The 19,977-nt window shown below is 41.7% G+C and overlaps 3 protein-coding genes across 8 annotated transcripts in view; 2 read left to right on the top strand and 1 right to left on the bottom strand.

The window, feature by feature from the left end:
- The window catches only part of LNX2 (ligand of numb-protein X 2), a 64,577-nt gene extending 49,135 nt beyond the window's left edge, over nucleotides 1-15,442 (bottom strand). For 5 of the 6 annotated variants that reach the window (XR_004325786.1, XR_004325784.1, XR_004325785.1 and 2 more), the window contains exon 1: nucleotides 15,241-15,442. The gene's annotated coding sequence lies outside the window, so the exon portion shown is untranslated. Of the gene's footprint in view, nucleotides 1-15,178 lie in introns of all 6 variants that reach the window. The other variant, XM_032496399.1, reaches the window with a different exon arrangement.
- A 1,338-nt stretch (nucleotides 15,443-16,780) lies between these two features.
- Nucleotides 16,781-18,427, top strand: LOC102507134 (RNA polymerase I and III subunit D). Its single transcript, XM_032496407.1, has 2 exons — nucleotides 16,781-16,930; nucleotides 17,861-18,427. The coding sequence occupies exons 1-2, from the start codon at nucleotides 16,905-16,907 to the stop codon at nucleotides 18,234-18,236; spliced, it is 402 nt and encodes a 133-aa protein (XP_032352298.1). The 5' UTR covers nucleotides 16,781-16,904; the 3' UTR covers nucleotides 18,237-18,427.
- LOC116668591 (protein POLR1D-like) overlaps nucleotides 16,804-19,977 on the top strand; it is a 36,354-nt gene continuing 33,180 nt past the window's right edge. The window contains exon 1 of the mRNA XM_032496408.1: nucleotides 16,804-16,930. Coding sequence (XP_032352299.1) covers nucleotides 16,905-16,930 — 26 coding nt within the window. The 5' untranslated portion in view covers nucleotides 16,804-16,904. The remainder of the gene's footprint in view (nucleotides 16,931-19,977) is intronic.

The following is a 19,977-nucleotide window of genomic DNA, read 5'->3' as shown; positions in this document are numbered from 1 at the left end:
AATTTATGAGGGTAATTTTGACATCTAAAAGAAATGGATTCAGGAGATAATTATAAAAGCTAATACCTATTGAGTGCTTACTATACATCAGGCATAGTATTAACTATCTTGGGTAATTAACAGATTTAATCCTCAAAATAATCCTGAGTTTAATACTAATATCACCAGCATTCCCATTTTTCAGATGAGGAAACTTAAACTAAGAAACATTAAGTTGCCCAAGATCCCAAAGCTAGTAACTGATAGAACCATGATTCAAATCAAGCACTCTGATTCTAGAGGTATAATTTTTTAAGTACATACTATACTTGAGTACATAAAGTAAATAAGCAGAGATTGCACAAGCCAAAATATGCACATATCCATATACATATTTTCATATTCATGTACACAAATACACATGTATATACACACATATATATGTTCATATAAATCATTGGATTTAGATCCACAGGGGAATAACTTATCTTTTGTTGTTAGCATCAGGGAGGCTATTTTCCAGGAGAAAGCACATATTGCCATTTATATTAGGGTCAAAACGCTAAGTGGACCTCACTTCTTAATCTCACAGGAATTTCCCACAATTTTGTACTTCCATTAAAATATTTACTATAATAAAAGGAAGCCTTCAAAATTAACATTCCTGTTTACATCCACAAAATTCATTAACTTTATGTTTCCATATCCAGATATCAAAATCAATCTGAATAAACATAAAACCATATAGCATCTCAATTTTTGAGCTGTCCATCAATTCCTCTAAAAACATCTTGGAAAACATTCACTTATATTTGCCATGGGCCACAAAATTTTTTACAAAGTTCTGAATGCAACCTTCATATATAAAAGGTATACAGTCAGCCCTCAGTATGGTCAGATTCTGAATCTGCAGATCTGTTCTGAAACCAACCAACACTCGAAGGAAAATATCCAGTAAAAAAAAAATTCCAGAAAGTTCCAAAAAGCAAAACTTGAATTTGCCATGAACCAGTAATTATTTACATAGCACTTACATTGTATTTACAACTGTTTGCATAGCATTTACATTGTATTAGGTATGATAAGCAATCTAGAGATGATTTAAAGTATACCAGAAGATCTGCCTAGGTTATACAAAAATACTATGCCATTTTATGTAAAGGACTTGAACATCCTTGGATTTTGGTATCCCCTGGAACTAATCCTCCAAAAACAATGAGAGACTACTGTATTAATGTTTAAACCATGCTTAAAGCTCTCCTAACTTTTAAGGTACAAAAGGAGCCTTTATGTGTCTTCATTGTGACAACACTGTCAACCAAGGTCATCTACTACTACATTGTATATTCATGTCTCAAGATCTAGATTCCCACCTGGTGCTTGTTCTTGCCAGTGTCTCTGGGTTATACAAATAATCTGGAGATATTAACTGCCTCTATCCCTACTAGCATCCTCAGTGCAATCTGAACTTACGATTCCTAGTAAGAGAAGTTCACTTACATTACAGACTATATAATTATGCTCAACAATGTAAAGGTCAACTAATCATACTTATTAACAAAGCATTCAATAGGAAAGAAAAAAAAATAAATGACAGACAATACAAATGAAAACAAACAACAACACATTGTAACTGACTATACTTCAATAAAATATAAATAAAATAAAAAACGAAAAACAACAAAGGCATTTAGTAGAAAGAGGACAGTCCTCGTGCTTTAGCAACTCTTTTGCTCTCCAGCAAACTATTTTAATAGAAAGGAAGAACTTCAAAAGGATGGAAAAAAAAAGGGAATATTTAACAATTTTCCCTCAAATTAAATTTTTACACTTTGGATCTCACTCAATAAACAGAGATCTAAATATTTAAATTTCTGAGTCTTGGTTAACAATAGCAGCAAATATTACCCAGAGACTATTACAGCAACCCAGACAATCTTTTGGTTGCTGTTTCCATGGGAACAATCTAAAGGAAGAAAACCTAACAGTAAAACATAATGTATTTAAAAGAAACACTTCCTTTTGTTGACCCCTTTCAGTTTACTAAACATGGCACGAAACAGGTACATAAATTAAGCACCAGAAAATTCACAATTCATTCAATATTTCTCAGTCATAAGCTGCACGCCAGGCACTGTGCCAGGGGATCGGGTCACGATGGAGAGTGACACAGACAGTCCCTGCCCTTACAGAGCTTGTCTAGTACAAGGGTACTAAGAAGCCAGTGACACAAATATGTATAAACCAATAAGAATTCATAATACATTACTAGAAAAGCATAAACAACAAGCAGCTTCAAAGTAAGCTTCCTTGAGAACGTGCTGTTTGAACTGAGACTTGAAGATCAAGGAAACAGCTCATCAGAGGAATTGAGGAAAAGCTGGGAAGTCTGCAGGGATAAGATTAATACACGAAGAACCATGAACAATGTTAAGGATGTGGGTCTTCATTCTATAAACAAAAAGAAGCAACTGAAGGGTTTTAAGAAGGAGAATGACAATGTGAGATTTGTACTTCAAAATCTTATTCTGGATGTACTGAATTAAGAATTAAAGAGATGTCTGAAAGAACAGGGGAGTCCAGTTAAAAAGCCAGTAGATTAGTCTAAGGGAAGAAAAGATAACCTGAGCGAGGACAGTGACAGTGTGGAGGGAGAGATTTGAGAGATTTAGGTTAGATGGATGAATTAAATATTGTGGGGAAGTGAGGGTCAGAGAAAAACACATCCCAGGCTTTTAAAACAGAAAGCCAGCAGTGCCACTCACTAGGGTTTGGTGGAAGAGAGATCATGAGTTTGGATTTGGACGTATTTGAATATGATGTACCTGTAAGAGACATCCATCCAAATAGGGGTATCCAAGTCTGGTGATGACAGGACAGGTCTGCACTGGGGATACATGCTCAGGAGCCAGTAGTGTAAGGAGGCACTGAGACTATGAGAAGTAGGTATGTGCTATCATCAAGGGGTAGTACAGAGTGAGGGAAGAATTAAGCATCAGCAAACATCAATGATTACTGATATCACATTGTGACTTGTATTTCGTAACAATAAACTTTCAGTGTGGATTTTTAAATATAGCTCGAGTAACATCTAAGAAGATAATTGATCTCGATATTACTAAACTTGCCAATCTCAATATTTCACTAAAGAAACAAGAATGATTATTAGGCAGATAAGGACCAGAGAAATTCCTAAGATATAGTATACGTACAAGATTGAGATAATATAAAGGAGCCACAGAAGAAAACTATTTGCGGTGAGGTGCCTCATAAAACAAAATATATACCTGGTTGTTTCATAGATACTGTAACTAGTTCAAAACCAAATTCCAAGATCATTTCCACCAAAACTCTGTCCTCCTCTAGTGAACGAGATCACCAGCCTTGCCATGTAGACACATCGTGTTTGATGCTGCCCCCTCCCTCACCTTCCGTGTCTAACACACTACAAAGTCCTACCAACTTTACATAATTTTGTCCTGACTGACCTCTCAAGCTTTTATTTCTTACCACAGTCCTCACTGATTTCACTACTCCAATCCACAGACTTTCTATTAGTTCCTTTAAAGTGTCATGCCCTGTTTTGACTCAAGACCTTTGAAAATATTTCATCTGCCTGGAATACTCTTTTCCAATATCCTCTCCTAGATAACTCTTGTCTGTCAAGATGTGATTTCTTGGGGAAAAATAAAATTCCATCTTACAACACCCTATACATTTCCATTTTAGTGCTTATCACAGTAATTATTTATTTGCATGATTATTTACTATCTATCTTCCCCACCAGATTGGAAGCTGAATCCAGGGCCTGTGCTCTGCTCAGCATTGCAGGCTGAGCACCAAGCATACTGCCTGGCACATGGGGAATGATCAATATTTTTTAAATGAATTATTAATTCTAAACCACTGATACATTACCCAGCATATATAAAGGAGGGAAAGAATTGAGGTTAGGTCTCTGACTCCAGATTGTGAGCTCTCAAGCTCTATGTCACACTGACTGCCTCGCAAGGTTGAGACAGGAGGGGCTTGGTTGACAAAAAGAAAAAAAAAGAGGGATCAAGGGTCTAGATCAACACTGTCCAATGGAAATAAAACGTGCAACATGTATAATTTAGAATTTCTAGGAGTGACATTAAGAAAAAAGAAACAAGTGATATTACTTTTAATACCATTTTATTTAATCCAATATATCCAAAATTATATCACCATGTAATTAACATTTTTAGAAGTAATGAGGTATCTTACAGTCTTATTCCATACTAAGTCTTTGAAATTCCACATACATTTTATATTAAAGCACATCTCAACTGGGACTAGCCACATTTCAAATGCTTAAAAACCACATATGGCTAGTAGAGACTATCCTAGACAGCGCAAGTGGAGGTATCTATACCTGCAAGGGGATAAAAACTGTATCTGACAGGAAGGAGCAAGACGGTCCTTCCCTCAACAAAGTACATATGACATGGAGACATGTAAGCCTAACTGTAGAATCACTGTAAGAAAAGAAACCCTTAAGCAAGGGCTATGTGTGCTGGGTGATGCACACTGGGTGAACGGCGATGTGCAGGATGCTTCAAGCTCCTAGCAGAGTGACGGCCACAGAGCTGTCACTCAAATGGTAGTTATCACAATGGTTCATGTTTGTAGTTCTACAATTCTGTCCATTTACATTCCACAACAGAAGGCAGGCGTACACAGTGGAAGTATTAAAGCCCTCTAGGGTGATACTCAAATTACTGAAAATAATTTACCTTCCCCCCGACCCAGATCTAACATTCTAATTGAATTCAAGGAAAAGACGGCCTTTCCCCCTCCCCCACTTAGAATAAAACTGATGCACTCAACACTTCTCAAAATGAAAGCTATTCTAAGAGTGCCCACTACAAACATACAATCTATAGAAAACAATCTATAGAATTGATGAACACTGTAAAATGCACCAAGACATTTCCAATTAGCAAGCAGATTTGTTAAACAAGTAGTAATTTTTACTAAGATATTCCCTAATAACTAAGCTAATTTTTAGTAAAATTTAAAATGTACCAAACAGCTATTCTTCCATGGTTGTACTATATTTGCAAGATCAAAGGAAACTAGAAAACGCTCCATTATCTCTTAAGTCATCATAAAGATCATGACATGTTTATTATGTTCATCAGCACTCCCTTTAAAAAGGAATAGGCAGCAGGGTTATGATTTATGGTTTAGAAAAAAGTTCAAATAATCTTTTTTTCTATAATTGTATCCAGCAGAGAAAACCTCTGCAGGGTAATGTTTACATGTTCAAGAGAAACACTTTTTTTAAGGTAATATAATTCAGATGAGACCAGCAAGCAAATTAAAGATGACTAAGTTACAATTCAAAAAGACCAGGAACTCAGCACAAATTTTGAGCTAATTTAAATCAAGGTACAGAACCATATGTGTTTAAAAATATGTCTACATAGATATACACATGAATTTATATGCACAAAGCATGACTAGGAGGGATATACAAAACACTCCTAACAGTGGTCAACCCTGGAGGAACTGGGCGGCTAGGATCAAGGAATGTGAGAGACTTGTTTTTTAAGTATCTACTTGTACAGGCTGACTTTTATGTGCATGGAACTATACTGTGGCGGGGCACCTACAAAAGGAAATTAAGTAGGAAGTAGAAAGCAGCCGAGCCTGGTTCTTACACACATGAAATTAAAAAGCTAAGCAAACAAACAAAAGACCACATCAGAAATAAAAACAATTTTATGGAGCACTAAGAATGAAGTAGCATGCCCAAGACAATGCTTTTTCTTTACTGCTTCATCTGTCTCAAAAATAAATAAAACACAAGCCTAAATATTAAGTATCAAATTTATCTGCAAAGTGACTTCATACCACTAAAAAGGGAGAAATGCTGTGACTGCTGCGTAATGAGAATCTATTTTCAAGACATTGCATAGTTTATACCTATTCTATTCAAGCTCGTTGAAACGTCCAGGGTTGTAACACTTTTCTAAGAATCACTTTAACATACAGCTGTAATAACACCAGCAGATACAGACAAATTTGTGTTTTCTTGTATTTACTTGCACTACTGCCGCTTAAGGGAAATCTGCTATTGCATTCTTTGTTTCTAAAAAGGCACAACATCAACTGATGAGTCATGGGTCACAGTCCAAATTCTTATGTACGGAGGAAAGCAAGGCACAAAAGTCTTACACATTGATTGTAAAGACTGTCTAATCAGCTCAGTTACAAATCAAGTGTTCTTTCTAAGGTGACACCAATGATAGTTTTTGAAGAGATGTGGGAAACTTTAAAATAAAACTTCAAGGATTGATAAAATCACTTTCCCTTGTTCCCTCTCCTAATAACTGGTAGGGCTTTGTTTTCTTAATTCAGAACATACACAACTAGTAAGTTCTGTTGAGATACTGACAGGTACAAACTCAGCAAGCTCTCAGCTTCATGAAAAGCCAAGCTATCTGAGAAGCAGTTTTCCAGATGGCTTGCTTCTCTGCTTCGTTCCTACTTTTGCTAGTTAGTCATTTCACAGTGAGAATCTCCAGGGGAGAGTATAAGAGGGCAAGAAACACAGATGACACTGTCTGTGTCTTTTCAGCAGTGTTAGTTACAAGTTTTCTGGTGAAGACGACAAATTAATAGCTGAAATAGCTGAATCTGAGGACCAGCTGTAGATTTTAGTCACCAGTGTAACAGACCACTGAGAGGCAATCACGTTGGCACATACTCGTCCTAGCATCTGCCATTCCCTCTTCTCACCAGTCTACTTACTGGTTTGCTGTTTATCTTGCCCCTTTTCCCCCAGACTGTAAACCCCACAACAACAGGGATCTCACTTGTCTTGCTCACTGCAGTCTCACCATCTAGGACAGTGTCTGGAATATAAGAGGCACTCAATAAATTTCCAGTGGGGAGAAAGACACATCATTATTACTTAGCTATCTCAGGACCGGCACAATCATGAAATGCTGGAATTTTTCTTCCTCTTGAGACTATTCTTTACCTATAATTTATAAAAATAACTATTAACTTTTGCCTTGCCACAAAGTTCTCTATGCTTAAGTTTTACTATTTAAATATCATATTTGCATCAAAATACAATAATTGTAATGAAACTAGTCTGACATCTCAATTTCTGATTTTTTCAATTTTATCAAATAGAAAGATATTCTTTAAGACAGAGATGTTCCTATTTTAAAATTGAACTAGAAATATTATTAAGGACATTAAGCTTTATCTTCCAGATAGATATCTTTCCATAAATCCTAGTATACTTTGAAACAATTTCTTTGTTTTTTATGAACATAACAATTTTGTTTTCAAAAGGTTCAAGTAACCAAAAGAGTAATACTTTATGGACACAAAGAATGCTATACTATGAATAAATATCTTAAGAACTACTTAATGGTCTACTCTGCTTTCCTCCAGAACCAGATTTGACTTCCTGCCTGCAAATCCAAACTGGCAATAAAGTAAATTAAGTCGCACTGTCACAGTTAGAAAGACTAAAATCATACTGAGCAACTTTACCACATGTAAACCTTTTATAAGAAAAAAAAGTTAATATATATTATTTAGAAGTTCACCTTGATGTTTAAGAGTACTGAGATTTTATCACCCTTCTGTAATCCTGCAAAACAGATTTATTAAAAAAAATTTTAGTCCTTTGTGTACAAAAAAGCTGCTATAGCATGAAAAAACATCCAGACTCAGAATAAATCCTGAAAGCTTTCTTAACATTATTATATACCTCAAAGGCAGACAAATCATTCAAATATGCTGACAAATATATTTCATATACCTGGAAAAAGGTCAGAGACCCAGAAAATTATATCTATTTTTAACAAACTCTGAAATTAGTCTATTGAAGTATCAATTAATGTATCTCATCTATAAATGAAAGCACAAAGCCTAAAATTAGAGAAATTAATGAGGTTAATAAATATTTCATATGAGATCTAATTGCTATGGATACTTTTGAAATCTTAGTAAATGGCCCTGACAGAATGGTCTTAAAAGGCAGACTCAGCAACTAGCGGGCAACGTTTTACACAGGAGGGGCATCAGATGCAGTCACGTGCAGTCCAATACCTGGTTTCTTCCCAAACTTTTTATTTTTTAGCTTCAGTTAGCCCTAGACTACTGATTGTTTCCATACTGGTGTTTCATAACTATAATAAACAAAAGGGACAGAGAAATTCACACTAGAATATACTAGGTTGCCCCCTGAATAACACAGGGGGTTGGGAGCACCAATGCCCGCCAACCACCACCTCCACATCTGAAAATCCATGAATGACTTTGCAGGGGGCCGTTAGTATCTGGAGTTCCCTAACCGCAGATTGGTGTTACTGCGGCACTATTTGTTGCCACGTTTAAGTGGGCCCACACAGTTCAAACCCCTATTGTCAACTGTATTCAGCACCATTTGAGAACTGTGTCTTAGCATAATCAATGCCATCCATCCCCGAAGGTAAAACTCTTCCGTATATTTTAGACCTTTCCCTTTTATTTACATAAGCTCTCAGAAATACCTTCAAAGGATTTTGTTCGGACCCTTATCTTACATCATATCCACAGTTTGACTCAAAAGAATTTAAGAAAATATAAAATCCCTTTAACAAAACATAGGGAGAAAACTTCATGACATTGGATTTGGCATAGATTTCCTGAATAAGACACCAAAAGCACAGGCAACAAAAGCAAAAATAGACAAATGGGACTATATCAAACTTAAAAACTTCTGCGTATCAAAGGGCACAATCAATAACATTTCACATAGGCAACCTATGGAGTGGGAGAAAATATTTGCAAATAATATATCCGATAAAGGGTTAATATCCAGAATATATAAAGAATGCTTACGAATCAACAATGGAAATCAAATAACCCAATTAAAAAATGGGCCAAAGACTTGAACAGACATTCCCCCCAAGATGATACACATTTGTCAACAAGCAGTGAGAAGATGCTCAACATCACTCATCATCAAACACAAATCAAAACCACAGCAACATATCGCTACACATCTGTGAAGATCTATTATCAAAAAAAACAAGTAACAAGGTTGGTAAGGATGTGAAGAAACTGGAACCCTTTAGTACTGTTGATGAGACTGTAAAATGGTGCAGCAACTATGGAAAACAGTATAGAGGTTTTCCAAAGAAATTAAAAGCAGAATTACCACATGATCCAGCAATCTCACTTCTTGGATTGAAAGTACTGGGATCTAAAAGAATGGAAAGCAGGGTCTCAAAGAGGTATTTGCACTCGCATGGTCACTGCAGCACTATTTACAATAGCCAAGAGGTAGAAGCAACCCAAGTGTCTATCAGCAGATGAATGGATGAACAAAATGTAGTACATACATACAGTGGAATACTCAACCTTTAAAAGGAAGGAAATCCTGTCACACACTACAACATGGATGAACCTGGAGGTCATTATACTACACTAAGTGAAATAAGCCAATTACAGAAAGATAAATACTATATAGTTCTAATTACACGAGTTATCTAAAATAATCAAATTCATAGAAACAGAAAATAGACTGATGGTTACCAAGGGCTAAGGGGGAGGGGGAAATGGCAAGCTGTTGCTACAGATAAGGAGTTTAAATTCCGTAAGATGAAAAAGGTCTGGAGATCTCTTGTTCAGCAATGTGAATATACTTAAGACTACTGAACTGTAGACTTAAAAATGGTTAAGATGATAAATTTTATGTGATACTTTTTTTTTACAATAAAAACTGAAGCAGTGTAAAATATTTTTCTGCTGAATTCTTATTTTGGTAAGATTCCTTTCACTTTATCTACTGAAAATTTAGTATCTGCATTGAGAAAGGCTTTAAGTGTAAAATACAGTTGAGTCTTAGACAACAGGGATTTGAACTATGCAGATCCACTTATACGCAGTTTTTTTTCAACAGTAAATATTATATAGTGTGCAGCTGGTTGAATCCTCAGATACAGAGGAACTGTGGTTTGTGGAGTACTGACTGTAAGTTGCATGTGGATTTTGGACTTTGCAGGAGGGTCAGTGCCCCCAACCCCCAAGTTGTTCAAAGTTCAACTGTATAACCAGATTTTCAAATACTTAATATGAAAAAAGTCAAACATCTTATTAACAATTTTATATTGACATGTTAATACATTTTTAATATATTGCTTTAAATATGTTAAATTTTAAAATATTTTGTTATGCTTTAAGAACAGTAACTAGAAGGAATGTGGGGTCAATGGAGCTTTGTCTTATGAATTTAGGACTGGAGCAAATTTACAGGCTGGTGGGAAAAAGCGAGCAGGGAGATTAAATATAGAAGGGTATTAACTGATGAAGCTCTCTTAAAAGCAACTTTGAAGGAAAGGATCAAGGGTACGTGGAAAAGTCAGCCTTTAACACACCTGAGGCTTATCTAGATCTGTTGGGTAGGGGAGGGACAGAAAGCTGCTAAATCAAACCAGGTGCTCAGGAACTGACCAGATTATTTGCAGCCTGCAGAAGTGGGAGCTGGATGAAGGGTCTGTGAATGGCAAAAGTCTAGAATAATCCATGAGTGATGAAGAACAAGGTGCTTATTAGGGCCAACAAAGCCCACATGTCAAAGTTCAAATGTTAAAACCATGTGGAAGAAAAGTGGCAATGGGCACAGTAAAACAATGAAATAAGGAAGATAAAAGTGAAGGACTTCATTTGTTCAATAATTATTTATGTGCTTTACCTGAACAGGATTAAGAACTCTGATAAAAGATTCATTTCTAAGACTGGCAGCCAAACTCTCAATTTGGGGAGGTGAGTGGGGGAAGGGGTATAAATATGTATCAGACTTACTTTACTTTTATCTGTAAAACAAATAACCAACAGAGCCTTTGGAAGCTTTATTAAATCCAAATACACCTTATCTTACATAAGACATAGGCACTCATAACTTGGTTAGGAACATTCTTTACAATGGCCCCTATTATACTTCTAGGGCAACTTGTTATTTAAAAGAATTCTAAGATTACTCTTTCAATAAGGAAAAAAATTAAAACCTCGTTTGTTTTGCATAAAAGCTGTATGCTTTTCAAGTGGACACATGATAATTTACAGTATACTCATATATACACTATACATACTGACTACTGTATACTTGTATATATAGTTAGTTTTACTTGCCTATTGCCTATTTTCTGCACTTATTTCTCTTTTCTCCTTCCTAGTCCAATTTTGGGAAAAAAATTTTCCTCCACATAATAATTTCTCCACTGAGGGCTCCTGATTATCAGAAGCAACAGTCTTAAATCTCGAGGCTGGAAAGATAAAGGTGTAAACTATGCTCAAAACCTCTCTGCCCACAACACTTCTGTTCCCATCTTTTTCTTATCAAGCTCCTATCTACTCTAGAGTTATGCCAGTAAGAGGACAAAGCTAAGGCACAGCTGTCATCAGTTTAACTCTGAACAAAGGAAAACCCCATGTAAGTCTGCTCCTCCCTACTACACCCCAAAACTGTCCAAGTAAAAGGGAGAGAAAGAGGGAACCATGCAAATAATTACAGCAGCTGGCACTAAAATCACTGAATCATAATGGCCATAAATTCTTCACAGTTCCAGGATCTTCCCCCTAAGTACATGAAGTACTTTAACCTTCTCTGCTGGCTCAATTTCCTCTTCTGTTTTCCCTCTGATCAATCGTTGTTCCAAAGAGTTGGATAAGTCTGTGAGCCAACACACATCAAAGCCAATGGATCTAATTCATTTATTCAGGCATAAATTAATATTTATGGTTCTAAGTATTTGGGGATTCTCCTTCAGTGAGCAAAAAAGGATCCCTGCTTTTATAAAGAATGCATAATGAAGGATGGAACGTACAAAACCTGCCTCTTTAAAAAACATACTAACTAGCTGCATTTATTATCATAACGTACATCATGAACATTTACTTCTTAAAAAATTCCTCTTAAATACTTCTCAGCAGTTAATACACAAAACAGTTATTTCTTCTAACTCCAACCAACCAGAAAACTTAACCTTTTTTTTTCCCCACTGTTTTGTACTTTCTGAGGAAAAGAGACATATGACAGGAAAGCTAAAGGAGATTTATTTTGAAAATCTCCCAGGCTCCTTAAGAGGGTCCTCCTAGGCCTAGCTAAGTCTTCTACAACTATAATTTTACATGTAAGATATTCACAGATAAATATAAAGTTTATAAAGATATATATATATATTTACAAATACATATTTTTTTTTAAACCAATATTGCTTCCTAAGTAAATCTATGAAATGAGACCTTTGATTCTTCTAGAAACCTTGCTGGATTCTGATATAGGAAGGTGGGTCTGGAGTGAACTTTAGCTCTATAAACAAGGAAAAGTTAAATGGCTCTGCACAATAAAATTAAAAAAAAAAACAAACTTGGATTTTGGGGGTGAAGGAGGAACCAGAAAGGAGAGGAAGAGGAAGAAAGAAGCACACAGAACCAACCAAATTACATGAGCCTGGAGTTCCCTTGTGATGGTGACCAAAATGCATTTTAAGGAAAGAGATGCCTAATATTCAACATCAACACATCTGCCACTGCCAGAACATCATCTTCCCTTCCCCCAAATCTTCCCTAAAGCTGACCACACCCACAATGGCTTTATGTAAACTCTTGTTTTGTTTTTTTTTTCCCACTCTTTCCTAACTCCTGGCAGACACATCTAGCCGACAACTGCATAACAGACTTCTCAACCAGCCGTGGACACCTCGATGGGCTGTTCCCAAACTAATTATCTTCCCTTCCCCACTCCTACCATCAGTTGTTTTTAACGGCTCCTCCTCCTGTCTTCCAGTGTTCCACTAGCTCATTAATGTCATCACCACTAAAGGAACAGCTAATATTTACTGAGCACTTGAAATGTGCTAGGTACTCTGCCAAGGGCATTACATGTGTAATTTCATTTCATCCTCAAAACCTACTAGACAAGTACTTCATTTCCTAAATGTCAGGAAACCAAAGTTCAGTAAGAATAGTAATTCTAAGGAAAAGAGATGGAATTCAAATCCTGTCCTGACTCTACAGCCAGCTTAACCAGTATACGCCAATGCCCCCAAGTCAAAACACCTGGGAATCATCCCACTCATTAATCATCTCTAGTCACTTACTTCGTCCAACCAATTATACCTCCTAAATGCCACATCACCGTACCTCCACTGCCTTCCCACAGAATAATACCCAGCATATACCAAGTCCTTACTCTGTACCAAGCACTATTCTAAGTAATATACATATTTGTCAAGTTTTATCCTCCAACCCTATGAAATGAAGCATCTGAGGAAGAAAGAGGTTACAGAATGAGTGACAGACCAGAGTCTAACCAGATAATGTGAACTGAGAAGCGCTGAGCCCTTAAACCCTATAGTGTAACAACTTCTACTCTATCTCCCTACCTCCCATCTGGACCCCCACCATCTTTCAGACTGCTGCAGAGAGCTTTCTGGAATACAAATGTTATTACAATATTCTCCTGCTCAAAATTAGCAGCTCTGTATAGTGTCTGGATAAAATTCAAATTTCTTATCTAGGCACGCAAAATCCTTCATGTTTCTGTTTAAGTCAGTTCAATAAATAGTTGAGTGCCTACCGTAAGCAAGGCAAAGCGCGAAGTGCTCTGAAATGAATAATCCACCAGACCTGGCTACTACTCCAACCCCAAGCATGTCCTTCAGCCACTCACCATAGGCAGCTCTCATAATGCAAATCCTACACGCTAGTCCCTTTGCCTAGAATGTACCTGGCAAAAGCCCACACTCATCTGAAGAGTAAGTGCCTGAGGGAGGCCTTCTCTAACCAACTCCAAGCAGAAATGCTCCCTCTTTGAAGTTCCCACAGGGCTTGTTTCGATTGCTTTCCGGAAGCTGGTACAACAGAGGTACAGATCAGCTTCCAAACAAGACTACAAGCTACTTCAAGGCAAGAGGTGACACCTGCCATCCATGCCTGGCATGCGGAAGACCCTCTATAATTTGCTGAATGAAGAAATAATGACAAGTTTATAACCTGGTGAGAAAAGGAGAGGAACAAGATACAGAATTAGGGATGTTAACACACACGTGGGCCAAATTAGAAGTGGGGTTATTCTGCTTTGGTTCCGATTTGGCTTACATTTTATTACCCCTAAGGGAAAACTCACATGTGGGACTTGGACAAGCTAAAAAGGCAAAACTTTTGTTATTCATGGCTGAAGTAAGCTTTGACAGGCCAAAAAGGATACTAGATCAAAGTCCATTTTCTAAAAGGGTGTGGAGGTGGGAATCAAATCTATCCAGGTAAATAAAATTCATCTACTGAGATTAACTTCATCAGGGCTGTGCCACACAGTAAAGGGAAGAAGAAAAATCAAAATCTGTCCTGGGACGAAGGCCAATTTACAAATAAGTACCACTGCCGCTAGAAGGTGAAATTCTTAAAGCGAAGGCAATTCCAATAAACTGAAGCTCACAACTGTTTCCTCCTCAACCGCCAGTGTTTCACTCAACTTTGTTTCTGGTTTCTGTGATTTACAAAGAAACATCTATACAGTTAAGCCCATGGATGAGTGTGCTGCAGATCCTGGCAGATATGAACGTTTTGATTCATAACCTTAAAGGGACACAGAAACCTCAGAAGAAACACTACATCTCAGTCAAAAGCCCTTCGTCTAAAACACGGCATGAAGCTTTGAAACGCGAGTGCTGACGTTCCTGAGCGGTGCTTTGTGTGCCACTGCTTCCCAATCTAGACCCGTTTTGAAATTACCCCCTCGGGGATGTCCAACCTCCCTCCCACCCTCTGCAGCCTAAAGGGAACACTGAGAATTCACAGGCAACAGGCTGGGACGGAGGGTCTGATCTCGCCCCCTCCCTTCCAGGGCAGCTAGTGGAACTCTCGCTCACGACAACATACACACAGCGAGCAAAAATCTCATCCCCACCTCTCCCCTCCCTAAAACTAGAGCGAACGACGCAATGACCAGCAACCCGGTGGCCTCAGCCACCAAACGGTAACTGCCGGGAGCCGCCCGCCTGCCCCGGCTCCCGGCAGCCCGTGCCTCCCTCCCCGGACCGGCGCGGCCGCCCCACACCCGGCCCGCGTCCCCGCAGCCCGGCTGCGCGGGGAGAGGCGCGGAGGGCGCTGCGGCGCCGCTCCCGCCGCCTCCCGGACGCCCCACACCCCACGACGCCCGCACCTGAGGCGCAGCCGGACCGGCGAGCGGGCGCAGGGCGAGGCGGGCAGGGCAAAGTTACTCACTGGGGAAGCGCGGCTGCCCCGGGCGCGCCCGGTTCCCGGCGCCGGCTCGGCTCTCCGCGGCCCGCTGAGGGAACGCGGGGCGAGCCGGCCTCCGCTCCGCGGGGAGCCGCCGCCGCCGCCGCCGCCGCCGCCACCGCCGCGGACTTCCTGGCAAGAAGCAAACTCGGGCCAAGACTTCACTTCTCAACCGCCCCTGCTGCCTTCCCCGGGGCGAACGCCAGGGCCGCGCCGCACAACCCGACACGCACCTGGGCCAATCGGCAACAGCACAGGGCGGGAGAGGGGCGGGCCAGAGAGCTGTTCCGCCTATCCGAGAGCTCGGGGGCGGGCCGGGCCGGGGACGTCACTTGGGTTAGAGTGAGCGCACTCCGCCCCTCGCCGCCCTCCCTCCCCCACCCCGCGGCAGTCCCCGCCGCTCGCCTGATTCCCCAGCGGAAGACGCGCTCGGGAAGTGTCTCTGCGCTCACCGCCGACCGCCGCGAGGGGACTGGAACAGCTGGGGGAGGCGGAGGACAGCTAGGGGGATCGAGGGGTGGGGTGAGGAGAACAGGTGGCGCAGGAAAGCAGAACTGTAGGCGTGTCGGGCGAGAGGACAGCGGGAGTCGGGGGGTACGGACAGGGGCTGGCCGGGGTGAGGGGTGCGAGGGGAGCAGGAGAGCCCGGAAAGGAGAAAGATATTAGCGAAAAACACCTGAGGAGACGGGGAGCGGAGAGTTACGAAGGGAAGAGGAGGGCGGAGAGCGAGTCTGGGTGGTGAAAGGTTGCCGAGGCGGGGGCAGGAGCACCTGGGAACAAAGGTGAGCGGGAGGTTTCACAGGTGAGGAGGTTTAAGAGGCCAAAAGGGTAAAAGGAAAAAGACGTCCAAAGCGACGCAGGACGTACTCCAGGGGTAAAAAAGATCCTAGGAGAAAGGATTCGGGGTGGGGGGGTGTGGAACGGAGGGGAGTGGGACGGGACACTTTCCTTCCAAACTTTCACTCCTCCCCCAAAAGATGAAAAACAAACGCTGTCCTTTGACCCAGTTGAGCTGTGCAGCTGCAAGATCCTGGATGAGTCAAATAACGTCTTAAACCCATCCCATTCTGTTGTGAAATTCATCAAAGTGTATTGATCAGCTACAGTAAATCTGTTGTCCTGTGAAGCCCCCTCGGCGAGTTGGGAGTGCCCCCTTGGGAGCAGCCCCGCCCCGGCAGGACTAGTAGCAAGTCTGAGAGAGGCCTGATTCCGGCCCTAAGAAGGGAGGTGATCTTGGGGCGACAGGTAAGGCCCCGCCCCTTCGCCATCACCTCGGGGAAGGTGCCAAGGGCTGAGCTCCCGTGCCCACAGGCCGGTCTCGGCCTCGGGGCGGGGCGGGAGCCCGACGCCACCTGTCTCTCCGCCAACTCTGCGGGCAGACTAGCTCCCAGACCTCAGGTGAGCAGCTCAGGCCACGCCGCCGCCCCTGTCGCGCCGGGGGCGGGGCCTGTGGGCGGGGCCCCGGGCGGAGCCTCCACGCCCCGCCCAGTGGCCGGGCCTTCGCGTCGTTGCGGCTCCTCCTCCCTCCTTCCGTCTGCGCTTCTTCCGTCGGTCCTTCCTTCCTTCCTGCTGCGCCTACACGTTTCGCGGTATGGGGCAGAGCCTCCGGCCGGCCAGCACCACCTGAGGATCCGGAAGCCACCCCCGCGATGGAAGAGGACCAGGAGCTGGAGAGGTAACGGCCGAGGACGGGGGCGGGAGGAGCGGGCCGCGCCCTGCACCGGGAGCCGCCCGCCGGCTGGGGCCTCAGCCTCCGCGGCCCGGCGTGGCAGCGAGGGCCTGGCTGGGAGGACAGGCGAGGGGAGAGCAGTGGGCGCCGGGGCGGGGAGAGGGCCCCCGATTGGGAAGAGATGGGGGGGACCTGGATTGTTTGCAGGGGAGACGCTCAGTACAGTAGATACTGGGGAGGGAAGACGAGTTGTGAGACCAGAGTTAAGTCCCCAAACTGCCCACCCCCTGTTGGAACAGCAAGAATAAATAAAGCTAAGTTGCAAAATCACGCACCAGGCCACTGTTCCCCGAGTGATGGGATGGGTGTATTGGTCGGGCGTAAGTTCCAGAAACTGCGGCCTAAGGTCCTCCTCCGGACAGAGCGCTGATTAATCCACTCTGTGCGCTGAGTGCTCATTCTCCCTCCTGCTTGAGTGACTCCTCTCAGACTTTCCATTCTAGTTTCCTTACCGTCTGCACATGGAGGCCATAGCTGGACCTGCACTTTGATGATCTTTAGTTTCTATTTTTATAATAATTGAGTTTTTCTACGCCTTTCAAATCCCTTTCCGTCTCCTAGCAGGACTCGACCTATGCTAATCCTATCCCTTTCTTTTGACTCTACCGAAAGAATATTTTAGCAAACTTTTGATTTAAGGACATTCCCCTTGTGGCCATGTGGATGGCCAAATGGAGTAGGGAGAAGTTGGAGGCAAAAATATTTATTGGTAGGATATGTGGTGGCAGGAAAATAAAGGGCTAATGCTAATAGTTCTGGGTAAGTGGAGTGCCTTAGAGTAATAACGCATTGCAGTTGTGATATAGTAGATGAAAGAAAGCTAGTTACAAAACCATGTTCAGTATGATCTCATTTTTATAAAAAATATGTGTGTAGAAAAATATCTGGATTGAAGACCTCAATGGCTGAAGGCGAGAGGAAGACAGCCCTGGAAATGGTCCAGGCAGCTGGAACAGATAGACACTGTGTGACATTTGTATTGCACGAGGAGGACCATACCCTAGGAAACTCTCTTCGTTACATGATCATGAAGAACCCGGAAGTGGAATTTTGTGGTTACACCACAACCCATCCTTCAGAGAGCAAAATTAACTTGCGCATACAGACTCGAGGTGCCCTTCCAGCTGTTGAACCCTTTCAGAGAGGCCTGACTGAGCTCATGAATGTCTGCCAGCATGTGCTTGACAAGTTTGAGGCCAGCATAAAGGAGTATAAGGATCAGAAAGCAAGCAGAAGTGAATCCACATTCTAGCCCCTTATGCACTGTACAGGGAGCACTGACCTCTAGGATATTCTATTTGTGATCTTGCAAAACCCAGAAGTAAAAGTATGTGAATGTCCTTCAGAAGGGCGGGCTTCTAGCTCTTAACCCATTTCCGCTGTTGGAATCCCTGCAAGAACCTTTGTATTATTCTAATAAATTCCCTCTTTTATTTAAACTGACTTGAGTGGTTTCTATTCCTTTGTCCTTGAGGTTGACTATTTTAGGGTTTTTTTTTTTTTTCCTTTTAAATGAAGCAACATTGAAAATGAGAAAACTATGAGAAAATCAGGGCTTGGACTTTGATCAAGGGAATTAAAAGGAATGTGTGTGCACAGCTGTGATCAGAGGAGAGGGAGAGATGGCGATAGAGCATGACCCCAAATGGACTAGATGGTTCAGAAGGAAAGGTGGGAGTAAAGGGAGGACTTGGCCGCTTCCTAGATGTTTTTTAGTAATTCATGAGAGGATCGCAGCCTTTGCTATGATTGGTAGATTGAGCAAGGGTGGGAAATAACTTGAAAGAACTGTGAGGATTCTGGTGTCACCTGAGAAGTTTAGGTAGACTCAGGCTCCATCTTTGTGGTAGCATTTATAAGATTTATAGGATACCAGCTTACTGCCTTAATTTTAGCACACTAATATAGAAGGAGAAAACTGGGGTAATCAGATAACATTTTCAGTCCTTGGGTAGGTATCTCAGTATAGCCCAGGGTTACATAAAACTAGCCGTATTTGAGAGAAAGTAAGGACGGGAGGAGGAAAATCCCTTGTGGGGAAAATGATTTTTTGGAAAACCTAAAATGTTAGTGAAAGACACTTAACAGCTGCCCTGTTTACCTCTTTGTGTCTCATACCTGTCCTACCCCATCTTAACTCTTTAATTCACCCTAAATATCTCTCAATCTTAAATGTCTGAGCACCCCAAGCCCCAGGACTCTGAGAGGGGGATGTGCTTTAGGTATGGAAGTCAGGGAGGGTCTTCAAGAGATTACAGGAAGAGAAGGAGCTGGCTGTGCAAAAAGAAAAAGCATTCTTGGAGAATAGCATATGCATAACACTGGTGGTTTGAGGAATTAAAGGTATTGAAAGATTTGCATATCTGTACCCTGGCCATCAAGGAGAAGTGCCTATAACAGACTTGATGGGAGGAGCTTTGGGCGGGAAGGAGTTTGGAAAGTACAATGAGAAGACCTCTGGGTATTCGATTACGGTGTGGCGGAACAGGTTGTAGAGAGGCCAGCGTAGAAGCAGAGAAACTAAGAGTTGAAGTGGCCTGGAAGGGCCGTAAGCTAGCGATGGAGAGAAAAGGGTAAACCTCAGGAACTGGATGTGGAAGGTGAGGACAGAGGAGGATGATTCCTGTCTAGGTTTGGTCTCAAATTACTGAAATGGGAAGCTTAGGTGGGGAGAATTGGTTGGGAGGTGAGAAGCTGACTGGAATGAAACATTCCATTTTGAGCAAGGTAGTCAGTAGACAGGAGTTGGAGACCATGAAAGAGATTTAAGTAGAAAGAAACTTTGTGAGTTCTTGCCACAAAGACGGTGTAAATCCATAAAAACGAGCGTGGCAAGGGAGGAGGCGCAAGACCAAGCCTGGGGCAAGCTCAGCCTTCAAAGGCTGGGTTGAAGGAGCAGCCGGTGAAGTGGTGGGAGAGTCTGTAGGAAGTCGAGTGGGGGAAGCCAAGGCTTTCAAAGAGGGGAGAATGATGTTGAATGAGTCACATGAGGA

The sequence above is a fragment of the Camelus ferus genome, chromosome 14, assembly GCF_009834535.1.
Source record: "Camelus ferus isolate YT-003-E chromosome 14, BCGSAC_Cfer_1.0, whole genome shotgun sequence".
Lineage (NCBI taxonomy): Eukaryota > Metazoa > Chordata > Mammalia > Artiodactyla > Camelidae > Camelus > Camelus ferus.
Note: the sequence above shows the minus strand (reverse complement) of the source record. Positions and strands in the feature narration are given on the sequence as shown.